This window comes from Balaenoptera physalus (genome assembly GCF_965194825.1).
Source record: "Balaenoptera physalus genome assembly, chromosome: 20".
NCBI lineage: Eukaryota > Metazoa > Chordata > Mammalia > Artiodactyla > Balaenopteridae > Balaenoptera > Balaenoptera physalus.
This window is the reverse complement of record NC_138901.1, coordinates 62,882,862-62,901,152: the sequence shown is the minus strand read 5'-3', so window position 1 is coordinate 62,901,152 and position 18,291 is coordinate 62,882,862. Positions and strand designations below refer to the sequence as shown.

Here is an 18,291-nt window from a genome sequence, read left to right as displayed (position 1 = left end):
AAACATGCTAAATAAAAGGAGTCAAAATGTCACATATTATGATTCTATATTTATCTGAAACGTCCAGAATAGGCAAATCCATATATAGAGAGAAGAGGTTTATAGTTGCCAGGGGCTGGGGGGGAGAGGGAAATAGAGTAGCTGCTAAAAGATATGTGGTTCCTTTCTAAAGTGATAAAAATGTTCCGGAAATATATAATGATGACAGTTGCACAATTTTATGAATACATAAAAGCCAATGAACTGTACACTTTGAAAGTGTACACTAAAGTGTACACTTTAACTGTACACTTTCTTAATTTCAAAAAAAAAAAAATCCTCCCCCCCACCCCCCCAAAAATTGAAATGACGAGCCACAAATTAGGAGACACGTGCTATACACATACCTGACAAGAGGCTTCAGGAAACACTAGACGTAAGAAAATGACAAAGTAGCCATCCGCATAAGGCACACAATCCATAAACAAACGAAAACAAGCTCTGTCTCAGTCCTCACCAGAGAAGTGCAAGTCAGAACTACTTCACATCCACGCGAAGGCAAGGACACGCACAAACTGGAACGTGAGCACACTGCCAGTGTGAGTATAAATGGTGCTGCCATCTCAGCAGATGCGGTCTCATCTAGCACATGCGAACACATGCACACGATCAGGCCACGGAACGCCATTCCTGGGCACACGTCCTAGAAAATCTGTCTACACGTGAACCAAAAACATAGCACCATGTGTGGAATAGCAAGAAGCTAGAAACAACACATCCAGTAAGAGCCAACACGGAACAGACAAATAAGTTTTGCTATCTGGAATCATAAAACCAGACAATACCACAAGAAAATGAATGGATGAAACTAAGGAAACGAACAACAAAAATAAGCAAGTCACAGAACATACAAGGCATGATTTCCTTTACGTAAAGTTAAAAATATGGAAAGTTCAACATTCTCTTGTTTAGTGAGACAAACATACATTCTGAGAATGTATTAAGCAGTAAAATCAAACACTTACTTGTTTCTTTTTCAGTTTAAGGATCTGCTGTTCTACTTTTGCAATTTCTCGATCTACACGATCCATACTCTGTATTAACTCTTCCTTTGAAAGTTTTGAAGGTGAAGCATTTTGATCATCTCCACATGGTTGCCCAGAGATTGGAGAGGAAGGAGCTTCATGTTTGACTCCAAATGCTGGATCCTTTAAGGAAGAAAATCAAGAACAAATGATTTCTCACTAACAGCCAATGTCAGCTGCAAGATCCTCTTAACTGAAAAAAGTGAATTTTAAAGCTTAGCAGAGCAATGTGTGCTCTCTGCAGATGGCCGTCCTACGGTAGCAATTTTCTCCCTCCCTCCCTTTCTCTCTCTCACACACACACAAACCCACACCACTGCTGTTTATAGTTTAGACATATCATTCACAATTTGGAAGATCCTAAAAGCTATCCAGAATGAGGTGGCTAAGTGGCTAACCAGCCTTTAGTACAACGATACTGAGACTTCCAATTTCTGCAGAAATAATAACGCAATCACGGCAAAGGAAGATACCAATTCCTCAGCCATTTCCTCGTAATGGCACTCCAAAAGGTCTGAACATGCATGCCCTGTGTGCCCACCCAACGTAACAGCTATGATATGGCTGTTCCTATCAAAAAGTTTTTAGACTTTCCAAGGGCCAACAGTGAGGTACAGAAGTCCAAGAAATGATCTAGAAGTTTTGTTGCTACAGTCACCCAGGCCTACCTTCATAAAGGGCAACTAAGCCTGCCCACCCTATATCGCACATAACATCTCTTCAGCCTAATATATCATCCCACTCCAGCTCCAAACCAGCAGGGGACTACAACAGATTGAAGGCCCCTCCACTCAAAACCTATCACCCCGTCAACACACACATGCACGCATGCACACACACACATACAGCCTACTAATCTCCAGTCTAAAGTGAAGATATAAGCAACACTGTAGAGCACATAAATTTTAGGTTAAGGTACTAGTTTTCTTTAGGGTATAAGAAGCCTAGAATGAGCATAGTTCCTAGGACTATAGAGCCCTCAATGTATTAAATAAGATTAATTCACTGTGAGAAATCAGTAGTTCTAACCAAGAATGCACTTAATTATACCTGGATAGTTGTTCCAAAACACCTTGGAACAGAGATTTCAACTAAAACGTGACATGTATATTCCTGAAAAGTCTGATATTCTGTAATAGTATAGCTAAATATAAGACTTCTGGGGAAAATAGGATTATGGTTATTACTTAAACTTTGCAAGCAGAGCATTAGCAAAAACAACAGCGATCCTAACAGAAGTAATAATATTGTTAAAGCTCCAATATCATTTGCATTTAGACTACAGTCAATTCTTTGGTAGCCATAAACCCTATAGTTTACGCTTCCTTTGTTAATCCTTGAGGTCATTTGCTTCCAGTAGAAAATAGTATGTTTCATCAAAATAAAAATCAGATTTGGGGTATAAAGATTTTTATCAACCTTTAAAAACAAAAAAGTACAGGAGAAAATGTCTTTGCAGTTTCTTTTCAACATTCCAATCTTCATTAGTTAGCTTAACATTGAAAAGCAGAGCACTTCATGAATTAACTAAGCCAGCTACTACCTGCCCTAAATGAAAACTAAATGCAGGCTTTTCAAATCTTTTTAAGGTCTTCATCTATCTCAAAGGCTATTTCTTAATTATGAGGCAGCTTGATCCTGAGAGCCTGAAAACATTCATGTGCAGGGAACAATCATTCACGAATCTTTAGGACTTCCATGTTATATTCATATCATTCTCTTACATATGCATATGAGCTAATTTGTGTTACATAACACGTGTAACAGCAAAACAGATTATATTTCGATTCAGCAGATTTTGAAAATGCTCCTCAGGTGATCTGATCCGTGCCCTAAGAACTACTATTACAAATCAGTATTTTCCACTGACTTCTTCTCTAGTTAAATATTTAACAAAAAACAAATTCCTTGAGTGCCTATTATATGACAGGCACTAGGTAGAGTGGTGAACAAAACAGGCATGATGCTCGCCTTCAAGGAGTTTATAATTTTGTATTGGAACATTCTGATAGTAATTTGAGGGAAGAAGCTAAGATTCCTACCTCACATCTTATATCACAATGAAAGCCAAATAATCGCAAACATTTATATGAGATTTATTAGCAAATCACAAGAAGCCTCAAACAAACAAAAAAAGGCATTCACATTATCTTGAGCTCAGGAAAGCCAACAGCAAAAGACATTTAAAAAAAAAAAAAAGACTGATGAATCAAAATAAAAAACAATTTTCTCTTCATCAAAATTGAAATAAAAAATTTAGGGGCTTCCCTGGTGGCGCAGTGGTTGAGAATCTGCCTGCCATTTCAGGCGACACGGGTTCGAGCCCTGGTCTGGGAAGATCCCACATGCCGCGGAGCAACTGGGCCCGTGAGCCACAACTACTGAGCCTGCGCGTCTGGAGCCTGTGCTCCGCAACGGGAGAGGCTGCGACAGTGAGAGGCCCGCGCACCGCGATGAAGAGTGGCCCCCGCTCGCCGCAACTAGAGAAAGCCCTCACACAGAAACGAAGACCCAACACAGCCAAAAATAAATAAATAAATAAGCTTTCATTAAAAAAACAAAAACACATGTTTAAAAAAAAAAAAAAAAAAAATTTAAAAGGCAAATGGAAAAAATCGTTTGCAAAATGTGAACTCTAACAACTCAATATAAAATAAAAAACACACCAACAGAAAAATGAGCAATAGACATGAAAAAGCAATTCATAAAACAGGAAAAATAAACAAATGAAAAAATGTCAAATTTTACTAACAAGCAAATAAATGCAAGTTAAAAATTTATCAAACAATGACTTTTTAAAAAACAGTAAATATGTGGTATCAGTAAGGGCACACAAGACCTGGGAGCCCTCATACCGTGCTATCAGGGACAAGAACTGGTTCTCCTCCTTTGCAGGGCAATCTGGATACACCCATGAAAACCTTAAAATATGCCAACTCTGATCTCTAATTACTTACACTAACAGGAATTTACCTTAGGGAAATAAACAAGACTGTATACCAAAAAAATCAACCTAGGGACTTCCCTGGTGGTCCAGCGATTAGGACTCCGCACTTTCACTGCCCAGGGTGAGGGCTCGATCCCTGGTAAGGGAACTAAGATCCCGCAAGCCGCACAGCGCAGCCACAAAAAAAAAACAAACACAAAAATCAACCTAAAGAAAATATGTCATTGTTCTAATGAGCAAACAGGTAACCTACATGTGTGGCAATTAAATAAATTACTTTATATCCATATATGGAATATGACTAAAAATAAAATTGTAAACTTAACGACACAAAAAGTATGTATTTAAGCAAAAATAAAGTTATATACAATATACAAAGCGAGCACATTAAAATATGCACAATTAACAACAATTTCTAACTGGTGAGACTGTAACTTTTTCCTTCAAACTTATCTAATTTAATCTTTCTATAAATGATATACCTGGGCTTAACAACATTAAAAAAAAAGAAAAAAACTAACAGATGCTAATTCTTTCAAAATCCCTACTTCTAAAAAAAGGAAAGTCACGATTTACAACTTAGGGGGGTGGGAAAAGAGCAGGACTAGGGGTCAGAGGTCATGGGTTCTCATTCCAACTCAGGAGGCTCGACCTAGGTCACTTAATTTTTCTTAACATCTGTCTTCTCTACTATAAAATGGAAATCAGCTGTACTCTGATCCAACATAACACATTATTTAAATGGATGAAGTTTTAAGATCTCTTTCTGCCAAAAAAATCTATAGCTATAAATTACCTTTGTGGTCATTTACTCAGCCTTGGAAGAAGACCTTTATTCACTGTATTTCTTTCTTTCTTTCCTTCTTTTTTAAATGTTTCAAACATTTCTTATAAACCCATAGACTATAATACAGATACTTCACATAGTGAAGCAGGTCTCAATATTCCTAGAAGCTTAGTTCATTTCTAGCTTATCACAAAGAGCTTTCCCCACCCAACTTATTATTTTGAATATTTTCAAATTTACATAAGAGTTGAAAGACTGGTATAATGGACACTCAATATCTTCATCTAGATTCACTAGCTGTAACATTTTGCTGTATTTGCTTTGTCTCTATACACATGCACACACCTACCTTTTTTTTTTTTCCAGTTGATCTATTTGAAAATAAATTGCAAACATATTCACTATCTATTAAATCATTTCTCACTGCATAAAAACTCAAAGAAAATGTGTATTTATTTATCTGATATCAGGGTGGACAGGGCCATTAGCCATAAAGGCAAATAAACTTTATGGGAAAGATATCTGATAACAAAAAGGCAGGGGTAAGAGATATGAACATATGATAGTAAAGGGGTTAACACTTTATTGTTAAAAGTGTTTTAAAGAATTAGTTTACTCTTTCTAAAACAAATATTTATTCAGTACCTACTAAGTGCCAGGTACTTCCTAATCTGAAGATTTAAGGACAAGCAAAATAGACAGTTAAATATGATAAACTCAGCAACAAAATAAGGGCATAATACAGGAAGATGCATTTCACAAAAGAAAGGCAAATAACAATAAACATAAGAGAAAAAGAGGTTTGATCTTAATAGAACCTTCTCATAAATCCACAATACACATTGTTTGAAATGTCACGAGATATAGCTACATATTAAAAGTTAACAGTTACCTCTAAGACAGAGAATTATAGATAACTTTTTTCCTCTGTATTTGCAAGAACATATTTTTTACATAAATTAGAAAAAGAAACTTTCTTTAAAAATTATAAGCACAATTAAACCTTACCTAAAACGTGTCTTCTCCTATGCAGTAAGTTAATAAACTGCAACTGAATTTAAGGGTATTATTTAAAATTTAATTTAAATTTAACAGAACTGTGGTAGTCTTGAGTCTGACCACATTTTACAGCCCAACAAGCCGATATAAAATGCTTGAGATTTAACAGCAATTGAACGTCATTCAACAGCAGTTTTTCTTTACAGCAGTCCTCGGATTGTTTTCATTTACCAAAAAGTTAAAAGTACTGACTTTAAAAGTCTGGAGTATTAAGTCTGTGGTTTTTAGTTTTGTTTAACAAAATTTTTACTTTCCCATAGCACTAACCTTTAGAGACTGGCATAACCGGACTTTCTTTTAGGCGCTGTGCCTGAATATGGCTAAACAGACATTTCAGACCGACAGCTCCACAGGGTAAGAGAACAAATATTTACCTTCTTAGCATCTGCAGAAGACCTCAACCCTTCTGGCAGCGTGTGCACTACAGGTAAGACCGCAGCGCTGACCCGCTGGAAATGGGAATCAGAAACCTGCTCCAGGCGTGGGCGCTTGGACTCCAGTGAATCACGATCCGCCGGGGAAGGGCCTGGGTGAAACTGCTCATATCCAGTTCTCCTTTCTTGAGGCCTAATACATACAAAGAAAATAATCACTTGAAAATGTTTAAGTGATGCACAACTTCCTGCTAACACCCCTGGTTGAACTTTGAAATAAAAGAAAAGTTATGCTCACTTTCCAGTGAATTCCCTCACCCCAGGAGAATATATACCTCACTATTAAGTACTATTAAACTTAAATTCTGATAGGAAAAGTTTCTTCAGGGGAGGTGGGAGTAGAGGTGATAAAGTAGTGAAAGATGTAACAGAAGATTTCAACTTGCAGAAAATCTGAAGTTGCTGAAAAATATCCATAAAGTATTTTTAAACCTATGCCATAATAACTGAATATAATCTAGACTAGAAGAGCCACCGTTTTCAACCAATAATAAAAGCAAGCAGAAAAAAAATAATAATAACAAATTTCCCAGCAACTGCCACATGGAAAGATAAATGACTTGAGTTGTGAGGTATTATTAAGACTTAAAAACAAGTCTCTTGAGTGGGAATGCAACAGTACTTTGAATACATAATTCTGACTCCTAAAACATGTATTTTGTCTAGTTTCCCCAAGTACCTAAGTATCCTGAAGGTCAGGAATCTGTTTTTAATTTCTCTACATGATATACTGTATAGAGTACTATACTATGTATGGGTGTTTGTTAATTTGACTTTTCATTTTCTACCGAAGTATTTACAGAAGCGACATCTTACCTATGGCCAAGCTTTAAATGAATGTCTCACAAAACAACTTTTAATTGAAAAGTTAATCATGGGGTTTCGTTTTTAGGATAGATGATAAAATAAACCCTGAGGTCTACAATTTTATTATACTTCAAAAATTTGAAATCTCATTCAAGACATAAGATCCCATTGTCTCCTTAAAATTCACAATGATGTCACAAAAAATACTGGAGTAGGAAGCTTCAAGAGTAAGACAAGGATGCTTGTTTTTGCCACTTCTTTTCAATATAGTATTGGGAGTTCTTATCAGAATATTAGGGAAGAAAAGAGAGAAAAGGCATCCAAATTGAAAAAGAAGACGTATTTCTATTTGCAGATGACACAATCTCATATGTAGAAAACTCAAAAGAATCCACAAAAAAAATGTTAGAGCTAATAAATGAACAGAGCAAAGTTACAGGGTAAAAAAAAAAACAACATGCAAAAATCAGTTTTATTTCTATACACTGGCAATGAACAATCTAGACATGAAATTAAAAAAACAATTCCAGGACTTCCGTGGTGGCGCAGGGGTTAAGAACCCGCCTGCCAATGCAGGGGACAAGGGTTTAAGCCCTGGTCCAGGAAGATCCCACATGCCACAGAGCAACTAAGCCCGTGTGCCACAACTACTGAGCCTGCGCTCTAGAGCCCACGAGCCACAACTACTGAGCCTGCATGCTACAAGTACTGAAGCCCGAGTGCCTAGAGCCCATGCTCCGCAACGAGAAGCCACCACAATGAGAAGCCCGCGCACCGCAACTAGAGAAAGCCTGTACGCAGCAACGAAGACCCAACGCAGCCAAAAATAAAGAAATTTATTTTTAAAAAATAATAACAATTAAAAAAAAAAACAACTAATATCGTATGATTGTGTGGCCACTTTGTAAACAGTCTGGCAGTTTCCCAAATGGCAAACAAAAAAACTACCATGTAATCAGCAATCCTACTCCTAGGTATATGACCAAGAAAAAGGAATATATAGATAGCCACAGAAAAATTTGTGCTTGAAAACAGCTATCAACTGATGAATAGAAAAATAAAATGTGGTATTTCCAAAACAAACAAACAAAAAAAACCAAAAAAACAGATTTTCATACTAAAATATCTCTGTAGCCTTTTAGACTTAAAATTCCCTACATTTTACTGACTTTCATCAGCTCTTAGTATCCTCTTTAAATAGCTTTAAAACAAGTTTATCAAATGAATTTTTTATTGAAATGTACCTAATCATTTTAATTTTTTAAAAAAGATAACCCCTCTCCCCGCCGGCCGGGGGCGCTCTAGATGCTGCACGGAGACCCTCTGCACCCCTGAGAACATGGCGCTGCGAGTGGTGTGGAGCGTGCGGGCCACGGTCTGCAGCCTGCGCGCCATCTCTGCGCCCAACGCGCCCTGCCCGCCGCGGCCCTGGGGACTGCGGGAGGGCGCCGCGCACCGGACCCGCTCTGCTGTCGGGTCGTAAATTCAAACATGACTGGGTAACAACAGAAAACGGTGTTGGAACAGTGGGAATCAGCAATTTTGCACAGGAAGCTTTGGGAGATGTTGTTTACTGTAGTCTGCCTGAAGCTGGGAGAAAATTGAACAAACAAGAGGAATTCGGTGCTCTGGAAAGTGTGAAAGCTGCTAGTGAACTCTATTCTCCTCTATCAGAAGTAGCTGAAATTAATGAAGCTCTAGCAGAAAATCCAGGACTTCTCAACAAATCTTGTTATGAAGATGGTTGGCTGATCAAGATGACCCTCAGTAACCCTTCAGAACTAGATGAACTAATGAGTGAAGAAGCATATGAGAAATACATAAAATCTATTGAGGAGTGAAAATGGAACCCCTAAATAAAGTAGTTTGAAACAACTTAATCTAGCATAGTTGTCTTAAATTAGTGGTGGATAGATTTTTAAAAAGCAACTTTTAGCAAAAGAAACTACTCACAACAGTGTTGCCTGAAGAAAATACCCCTTAACTTCCTAATGATTTCAGATAAACACTATGCATCTTTTTCACAACACGCTGTGATTTTTAGTTATAATGAATAGAATATGTACTATTCAGTTATAATATTCAGAATTCCTGAAATTATCTGTGGTAAAACTAGTTGTAAAAATTATCTGGGGCTTCCCTGGTGGCGCAGTGGTTGAGAGTCTGCCTGCCAGTGCAGGGGACACGGGTTCGAGCCCTGGTCTGGGGGTATCCCACGTGCCGCGGAGCAACTAGGCCCGTGAGCCACAATTACTGAGCTTGCGCGTCTGGAGCCTGTGCTCCGCAACAAGAGAGGCCGCGATGGTGGGAGGCCCGCGCACCGCGATGAAGAGTGGCCCCCGCTTGCCGCAACTAGAGAAAGCCCTCGCACAGAAATGAGGACCCAACACAGCCAAAAATAAAAATAAAAAATAAATAAACTATGTTCCTTTAAAAAAAAAAATTATCTAATTCAAGGATAACATTGTTATCTTAACCTTATATAATATTGTAACTTGCTTACAGCCATCCCTGGATTTGGGTCAAAATACTCAATGAACTTGCCACTGGAAATAAATAGCAGTGGAGAAAAGTTTGTTAGTTGTATAGTGTCCAATGAAGAACATTACTATCTTAATTTTGCAGTACACTGTGTTTGCTGGTGCTATTTTTATACAGTGAAGCAACAGCCTTGCAGGAAAATAAGAAACAGTTTAATAATAAAATATTCAACTTCTTAAAAAAAAAAGATAACCCTCATTTAGGGGAAATATGTCATAAACTTCATAGCTATTCAAAATAGTGGCCCACAAAGACCATCTAGAATTACATCAATTTATTTTATTTATTCCCACCTAAGGAAGGCTGTTGTCTGAAACAAAATTAATTTCACTTAAATTTAAAAATGTATAAATATGATTTGGCCTCTTGTTGCTCAAGGGAAAACCAATTATCTGAGTTTCAGTGAATCTTTTTTTTTTTTTTAAAGTATTTGTTTATTTATTTATTTATGGCTGTGTTGGGTCTTCGTTTCTGTGCGAGGGCTTTCTCTAGTTGTGGCAAGCGGGGGCCACTCTTCATCGCGGTGTGCGGGCCTCTCACTATCGCGGCCTCTCTTGTTGCAGAGCACAGGCTCCAGACGCGCAGGCTCAGTAATTGTGGCTCACGGGCCCAGGTGCTCCACGGCACGTGGGATCTTCCCAGACCAGGGCTCGAACCCGTGTCCCCTGCATTGGCAGGCAGATTCTCAACCACTGCGCCACCAGGGAAGCCCTCAGTGAATCTTTTATAATATCTGAAACTACCTCAGTTGTTCTGTATCTGCTATCTAAATATCCAAATACTCTAAAATGCTATTTGGACTAATTTTTCCAATGAAATCTATAAAACATGATGAATGACATTCACACAGAAATGACTCTTACATTTTATGAGTGCTGTGTTTATACAATGATAAACATTTGCTAACAAAAAATTTCCTGGAATATATAACAGAACTAAACAGCAAATCACCCCAAATCCCACCACATAGAAACAACTATAATTAGTGGTGAATATCATTCCCAGACATCATTTTTATATATGGATGTATGGATATACAGGCAAAAATAAAACAGAAGAATCACCATATTTTTTAAATACAGAATATTTGGTTTATTTTTATACAGATATGTATATGAGAAAAAAAATGAAATGAAATGAAGGAACTGCTATATTCCAGGTCAACACTCCTTTAGCGTAAGAAATTAGTTCCTAAAAAATTCTTGCTAAAGGGTTAGGAAAATAATTATGAAGAGCATTAATTAAAATTATGATTTTAATTTTTTTAACCTAATATATTTCCATTTTAGAAGTCATCAAATCACTCCAGGCACAGTTTTCTTTTTTTAAAGATAATTTATTTATTTATTTATTTTTGGCTGCATTGAGTCTTAGTTGCCGCGCGCAGTCTTTCTCTAGTTGCGACGAGCAGGGGCTACTCTTTGTTGCGGTGGCTTCTCTTGTTGCAGAGCGTGGGCTCTAGGCGTGCAGGCTTCAGTAGTTGTGGCATGTGGGCTCAGCAGTTGTGGCTCATGGGCTCTAGAGCACAGGCTCAGCAGTTGTGGAGTACGGGCTTAGCTGCTCCTGAGCATGTGGGATCTTCCCAGACCAGGGCTTGAACCCGTGTCCCCTGCATTGACAGGCAGATTCTTAACCACTACACCACCAGGGAAGTCTCCACACACACTTTTCAAATGCATACCTTTAAATATTCTCCCACTACTTATCGTACCTCTGATTTGGGGTACTTATTTTTACTTTGTCAAGATTTGGTACTGACATTCCGTTAAAGAACCATAATTCATCGAGATGTCTCATATGGACTTTCCACTTGAATGGGTTTATGGCTACTGTAGTCCTTTTACCACGGCTTCCATTCTTTGTTTGACTGGATTCCATCACGTAGAAATTCTTCAAGAAGCTTTAGATGCTCAGTGCTTTCATGTCTGAAAACGTCTGCTTGTTACTTTTAAATGTGTCTGATATAAATATTCTTGGATCTCAATTTCTTTTTCTCAGAACTTTGTAGCTATTGCTCTACTATTAATATCTTCTGTCAGATTCTTTTCCCCATATCAAGGACTTGTGTTTTGCTTCCTGGATTCCTGATTCTTTTACTTAGCCTTAAACTTTAATAATAACCAGGATCTGTCTCCGTATTGATCATTCTGTGCAAATTTTTCTTGGAGCAAGGTATGTCCTATCAACCTATTGAGTTCTTCCTTCACTTTAAAGGGGAAAAAAGTGGGTTTTTTTTTTAAGTTATGAATATTATTTCCTTTCCTTTACCAGGTTCTCCACCTCAGAAACACATGTTCTTATGACATGTTGGATGATTTTAATTTGCCCTCCATATTTATCCACTTCTTTCTAACTGCTTTAATCTCTGTCCTTTTCTTCTGTATCCACTCTGATCATTTCTAGACCTTTCTTCCAAGACAAAGGACTGACTTTCAGCCACATCTATTTTATTCCTTGTTCCTTCTCACTTTATACATTGAATTTAAAATGGTGGTCTTGGGGGCACAGGAATGTCCAATCTTTCATTTTATCTGATATGTTTGCCTTATTTTGTTTTTGAATACCTCATTATTAATTTTACATTCTACAGTGCACAGCACTCACGGGGCATGTTCTTTGTTTTTCATCTTCTTTACACACACGGGTCTTTGTTTTTGAAACACTGTATTGCTTTAATCTTCCTTTCCAGGAATATGTTTTCCCTGTTCATGGCATCCCTTACCCTCCTGCTCAGGCATACTATGAGAAACCCTACCCAGACTCCCTCTTTGGTGTGGAATGGTGTGTGGGCGTTTTCCTTGCTCATCCCCACTTTGCCTGGAACGTGTTTGTCTACAGATGGAGGACTGGATATGGCTTTCTAAATACTTTTCTGGAAGTATACAGCCTGAGGAAACAGAAAAGTGGGGCAAATCAGGGGAAAACTCGGATGGGGCTGGTCCGCTCCACCAGCCACACAGGTAAACCAGTCCTGAGGGCTTTGGCTCAGCACTTTGGAAAGTGGCACTTTGGAAAGTGGCACACTGTAACTATCCTTCCTGCAGGATGGCATAATGGGGATTCCTAAGCCAACCGTTCACCACATCATCACCCCCACTCATGTCTTCCCAAATTAGGGAGCAATCATGAGAAATCCTACGACTACACTAACCTTCTTTCTTTCTTCAACACTGCTTCTTTGAGAGTAAAAGTAGGAACCAGGAGGCCAAGTTGTGCAATATTCTTCTCATTCCTTCCTTGAATGCCACTTTTCCAAGTTTATGGCAGTGGCTGTATCCTTTCCTTTTTTATGCAGGGTGCATTTTTAGCCCTTTTTAAAAAAAAACCATCTTTGTATATTTGCTAGATAGTAGAGGAGAGTGATCTGAATTCTCTCCACAACCTTCACCAAGAAATGCATTTTACAATGATTTTAAACATGGCAGAATAATTTTAAACCTTTTATCATCTTAAAACCTAAACAGTAATCATATTTTTAAAATAGGAAATCAGGTTCTTTACAAAACTGCTAAAACAAGGACTCAAGAAAGGTGATTTAATAAAGATAGTTATTATACTTCAAAATCCTTTAGATTAAGAGTGAGAATGGAGTAAAAGACCGCAGAAATGGTAAGGACCCTGGAGAAAATGAGTACCTGCCATGGACGGGGCCAACATTACCTGACCAAATACTTATCCTTTGCAGACAATGCTATTATTATCCTCATTTTTACAGGTAGAAAACTAAGGTCTGAGAAGTCTAAATCACTGACTGGCAACCCTGTCTGCAAATGAGAATGACCTGGGCCCAATCCCAGAGACTCATTTAATTATTCTGGGATGGGACTTGGGAATCAAGCTTTTAAATCTCCCCAGGTGGTCCTAATATGCAGCCTGAATTGAGAACACCTGTTTACACAATGCTACAAAGTCCACAACAGCTGACCAGGATTCAAACCTAGGTCTACCTGACTGCCCACTACACAGCATTAACTCCGAACTCTGGAAACAAGTTTTTAAGAGTTTGTTAACTATTATGACAACTACTCCAAATGGTAAACAAATATAAAGGAGCTCAAAATATAAACTGTAAATGACCAGTCACAGCTTGGTTAATAAGATTACAAGTTAAATATAACAAAATTAAAGTAATAAAATAAATGACACAAGTTCAGTCCTGGATGGAAACGTAAAAGAAAGCCTGTTACCTGTCAGAACCTGGGTGAAACTCTGAAAGCAGGGAAGGTCGTCTGCGAAGCTGCTGCTGCTGCTGCTGTTGCTGCAAGAGCTGGGAGGCCTGACTGACTTCGAGATGCGAAGAACGATAATCAGGGACTGCAAACTCCTAGTGGTAAAATAATCATAAACTAATTATTAACCAAGAAGTGAAAAGCATCATGAAACCAAACCAAGGACAAATGAACAAAGGCAGTTATGGTCCACTAAGTATGGAAAGAAGCAGCAATGATTTCAATCCTTCACTGATTTAACTCTTTCACATAACCTAAAACAATCAACATTAATTATATATCATTCAAAAGAATTCAAAATGAGATTTCCTGTTCAACCTATATATTTTTTTTAATTTTTAAAAATTGACTTATTTATTTATGGGGGCATTGGGTCTTCATTGCTGCACGTGGGCTTTCTCTAGTTCCGGCGAGCGGGGGCTACTCTTGGTTGTGGTGCAGGGGCTTCTCACTGCGGTGGCTTCTCTTGTTGCAAAGCATGGGCTCTAGGCTCATGCGGGCCTCATTAGTTGCAGCACGCGGGCTCAGTAGTTGTGGCTCATGGGCTCTAGAGCGCAGGCTCAGTAGTTGTGGAGTACAAGCTTAGCTGCTCTGCAGCATGTAGGATCTTCCCAGACCAGGGCTCGAACCTGCAGTGGCAGGCGGATTCTTTTTTTTTTAAATAAATTTATTTATTTTATTTATTTATTTTTGGCTGCATTGGGTCTTTGTTGCTGCGTGCGGGCTTTCTCTAGTTGCGGCAAGTGGGGGCTACTCTTCATTGTGGTGCACGGGCTTCTCATTGCAGTGGCTTCTCTTGTTGCAGAGCACGGGCTCTAGCCTCGCGGGCTTCAGTAGTTGTGTCACGGAGGCTCTAGAGCGCAGGCTCAGTAGTCGTGGCACATGGGCTTAGTTAACTACGCAGCATGTGGGATCGTCCCGGGCCAGGGCTCGAACCCGTGTCCCCTGCATTGGCAGGCGGATTCTTAACCACTGTACCATCAGGGAAGCCCAACAGGCACATTCTTAACCACTGTGCTACCAGGGAAGTCTCAACCTATATTTGATTTATTCTTCTAATAACATATCACAATAACTCCTAATCTATATTATTCACGTAATAAGGTCTCAAACCCTTGTGTTCAATATGAAATCCTAAAAAGCATTCCTATCTTAAATTTAAAATGGATAAGCTGGAAGGGACACAGAAGCCATCTAGTTAAATCCACATATATTTACAAATGAAGAAACAGAAGTCCAGAGAATCAACATGCTAGTTAAGAGTAATAGTTTTTCCATCATTCTAGGTGGGTGTTTTATGTTTGTTTTTCTACTTTTCTTTTGTTGACTTTTTGTTGAAAAGGTCAACGCTTCTTTTGAAAAGATACTAACAATCACAAACAGATAAACACAGAATTACCAAATAACCCTGGAATTCCACTCCTAGGTATATAGACAAACTAACTAAAAGCATATGTCCACACACAAGAATTTGAACACAAATTGTCAAAGCAACATTATTCACAACAGCCAAAAAGAAGACAGAATCCAAATGTCCACTGACTCATACATAGATAAACAACATGATATATCTGTACAATGGAATAGTATTCGGCCATCTAAAAAAATGAAGTACTAATACATGCTACAAAATAGTTGAACCTAGAAAACATAATGCTAAGTTAACAAAAAGATTCAAAAGCCACATATGATTCCATTTACATGAAATGTCTACAAGATGCAAATCAAGAGACAGAAGGTAGATTAGTGGTTGTCAGGGATGGAGGGATGACAGGAATTGCGGCTGACTACTGTTATGTATGGGGTTCCATTTTGGGTGATGGAAAAGTTCTAGAATTAAATAATGGTAATGGTAGCCCAGCATAGTGAATATATGAAAAACCACTATATTATACACTTAAAAATGGTGAATTTTATGTTATATGAATTATATATCAACAAAAGTTTAGAAAATCATAAACAGATAAAGTACAGTTGGCCAGACTGAAACATGGAGTAGGACAGGAGGTTCAGAACCTTTCATTAGAAGCAAATAACAGTAAAAAGATTATCTCATACACAGTCTATGAAAATATATCAGGTACAAAGTTGAAAACATAAACAAGAAAAAACATTGAAGAAAAGACAAAATCATTTTTTTAAAAAAGTACATCAAAACTCAAAAAATTTACATCCAAAGAAACAGACAAGATTAAGTGAAAGTGAAAAAGGACACAAAAGTATTAAAAATATCCTCAAAAAGAACCAAATAGCAATTAAAGAAATTAAAAAGTTGATCACTGAAATTAAACAACAGTAGAACAGACAGAGGTGAAGGGCAAATGCAAGCAAAGACAGAACTGAGGAATTCTCTCATAACACAGTAGAGCACAAAGATACAGAAATTACAGAAGTTAGAAATGGCAGCTACAGTAAAAGGTTCCAACATTCAATATCCACAGGTGAAAGGCAATATTCTAAGAATAATAGAAGAGAATTTCTCAGAAGTTGAAAAAGACATAGTCCTCAGATATAAAAGGGCCGAAGAGAAAAGTTGAGCAGATTTAAAAAATTAATCCACACTGGACATATCAAAATCTTAGAAAACAAAAGATGCAGAGAAAACTCTACTACTAGTCATAAGAAATAAAAAATTGGTTTCCTACAAAGTAAGAAGGATCATAATAAAAGCAGACTTCTCATCAGCAACACTGAACAGAATGAAACACAAATACATATTCCAAGTTCAGAGAAAACAAATTTGAACCTACAAATTCAGTAACCAAATCATAGTTCAAGTTTTAGGACTACAAACTTTTCAGAATTCAGGAACTCAGAAAATTCACCAGTAACAGCGTCTCTCAAAGAATTCCTAAAGGATGCAGTGAAGAGTACACAATGAAGAGTAAGAAGCGAAATAAAAGAAACAATAGTGCACTTCTGCTTCCAGCTATGAGCAAGTAACGCTGTCCAAACTACATTCCCATAGTAAACAGCAAAAAAAAAACTGGACAAAGTGTAGGAATTCCTTTCAGACACTGGACAACAGGCTGCACAGGACTTGACCTCTGAGAAAAGTGACACAAATGGGGGAGTCCTAGCATAATCCAGGCTTTCTGCCTGGAGGTGATTTCCAAACTGCATCCAAACAGTGCCCCAGAATCTTATTCATTGAAGCAACCATACTAAGTTTGGGAAAGCCAGAGAGAGTTTCTGGAGACTTCCAGAGAGGAGGGAGTTACACAGAGAAATATTTCCTGAAATATGAATTTGTGTTCCCTTAAGTGTTTGGCTGAATTCCAATCTGTAATGCATAGGGAGAGCATAGCCCAGTCTTTAAAGGCTGAACTGAGAACAACTTCTGAAGAAAGAACTGTTAGAAGGAATGATAAAACAAACAATTCCCAGAGCTCACACAGGGCCAGACCTCATTCAAATTTCCTCCAGCCAGAGATAAGAAATCTCACTGGATACACAAGATATTCAGTAGATAGCCCAGAAGAGGCAAGTTCAGAATTGGAGGATAAATTAGACCTAGAATAAAGACTATTCTAAACTTGCCTTAAGAGTGTTTAAAAATAAAACTCAAAAGTAACTTCACTGCCTACCAGAAGGAATCCAACTTTCTTTAAAGGAATACAACAAAATCCAGCAATGTTCATATTCTAATCAAAAATTAAATATCCAATGCCTGCAATGATAATTTCACAGGATGAAATTAACAGTAGATTGGAAACTGCAGAAGAAAAGATCACTGAACATGAAACCATAGCAAAATAAGCAAATGGATAAAAAAACGGGGCGGGGGGGGGGGAAGACCAGAGGTCCAGTAACCTGTAGGATAAAATAATATAGGAGCAACTGGTGTCTCAGAAGGAAACTAGGAGTAGAGTAGACAGAAAATATACCTGAAGAAATAATGGCTGAATACTGCCCAAATTTTATGAAAATGACAAATACACAGAGGCAGGAAGCTCAGTGAATACTAAAGACAGTAACATATACATTCAAAAAGCACAACAAAGGCACATCATAATCAAATTGCTGAAAACCAGTGATAAAGAGAGAAATCTTAAAAGTAACCAGAGGGGGAAAAAGATATATTTAAATAAACAAGATAAGAATGAGCAAAGACTTCTGGTCAGAAACCAAACAGGTCAGAGTACTACGAATTACATCTCTTAAAATGCTGTAAGAAAATAACTGTCATCCTAGAATTCTATATCCAGTGAAAGCATTCTTCAAAACTCAAGTTGAAGTAAACTTTTTCAGGTAAATAAAAGCTGAGCAAGTTCACTGCCAAAAGACCTGCACTAAGAGAAATGATGCTCTTCAGGCAGGAAGAAAATGTAGCAAAAGGAAACCTGAATATATACAAAGAAGTGAAAGGAGTCAGAAATCACATATATGTGGGCAATTATATAATAGAAGGGAGAAAATAATA

The 18,291-nt window shown here is 37.8% G+C and overlaps 1 protein-coding gene and 1 pseudogene across 23 annotated transcripts in view; one reads left to right on the top strand and one right to left on the bottom strand.

Annotated features, from left to right (window-relative positions):
- NCOR1 (nuclear receptor corepressor 1) overlaps window positions 1-18,291 on the bottom strand; it is a gene marked incomplete at its 3' end in the record, with an annotated part of 145,572 nt that overhangs the window by 102,838 nt on the left and 24,443 nt on the right. For all 22 annotated transcript variants that reach the window (XM_082441021.1, XM_082441025.1, XM_082441027.1 and 19 more), the window contains 3 exons: window positions 13,827-13,963; window positions 6,232-6,424; window positions 1,005-1,187 (listed from right to left, as the gene is read on the bottom strand). In XM_082441021.1, the coding sequence (XP_082297147.1) occupies window positions 1,005-1,187; window positions 6,232-6,424; window positions 13,827-13,963 (513 nt within the window). The remainder of the gene's footprint in view (window positions 1-1,004; window positions 1,188-6,231; window positions 6,425-13,826; window positions 13,964-18,291) is intronic.
- On the top strand, window positions 6,431-9,518 carry LOC309650128 (glycine cleavage system H protein, mitochondrial pseudogene; annotated as a pseudogene). The gene has a single exon. The product of its transcript is annotated as a glycine cleavage system H protein, mitochondrial pseudogene (transcript).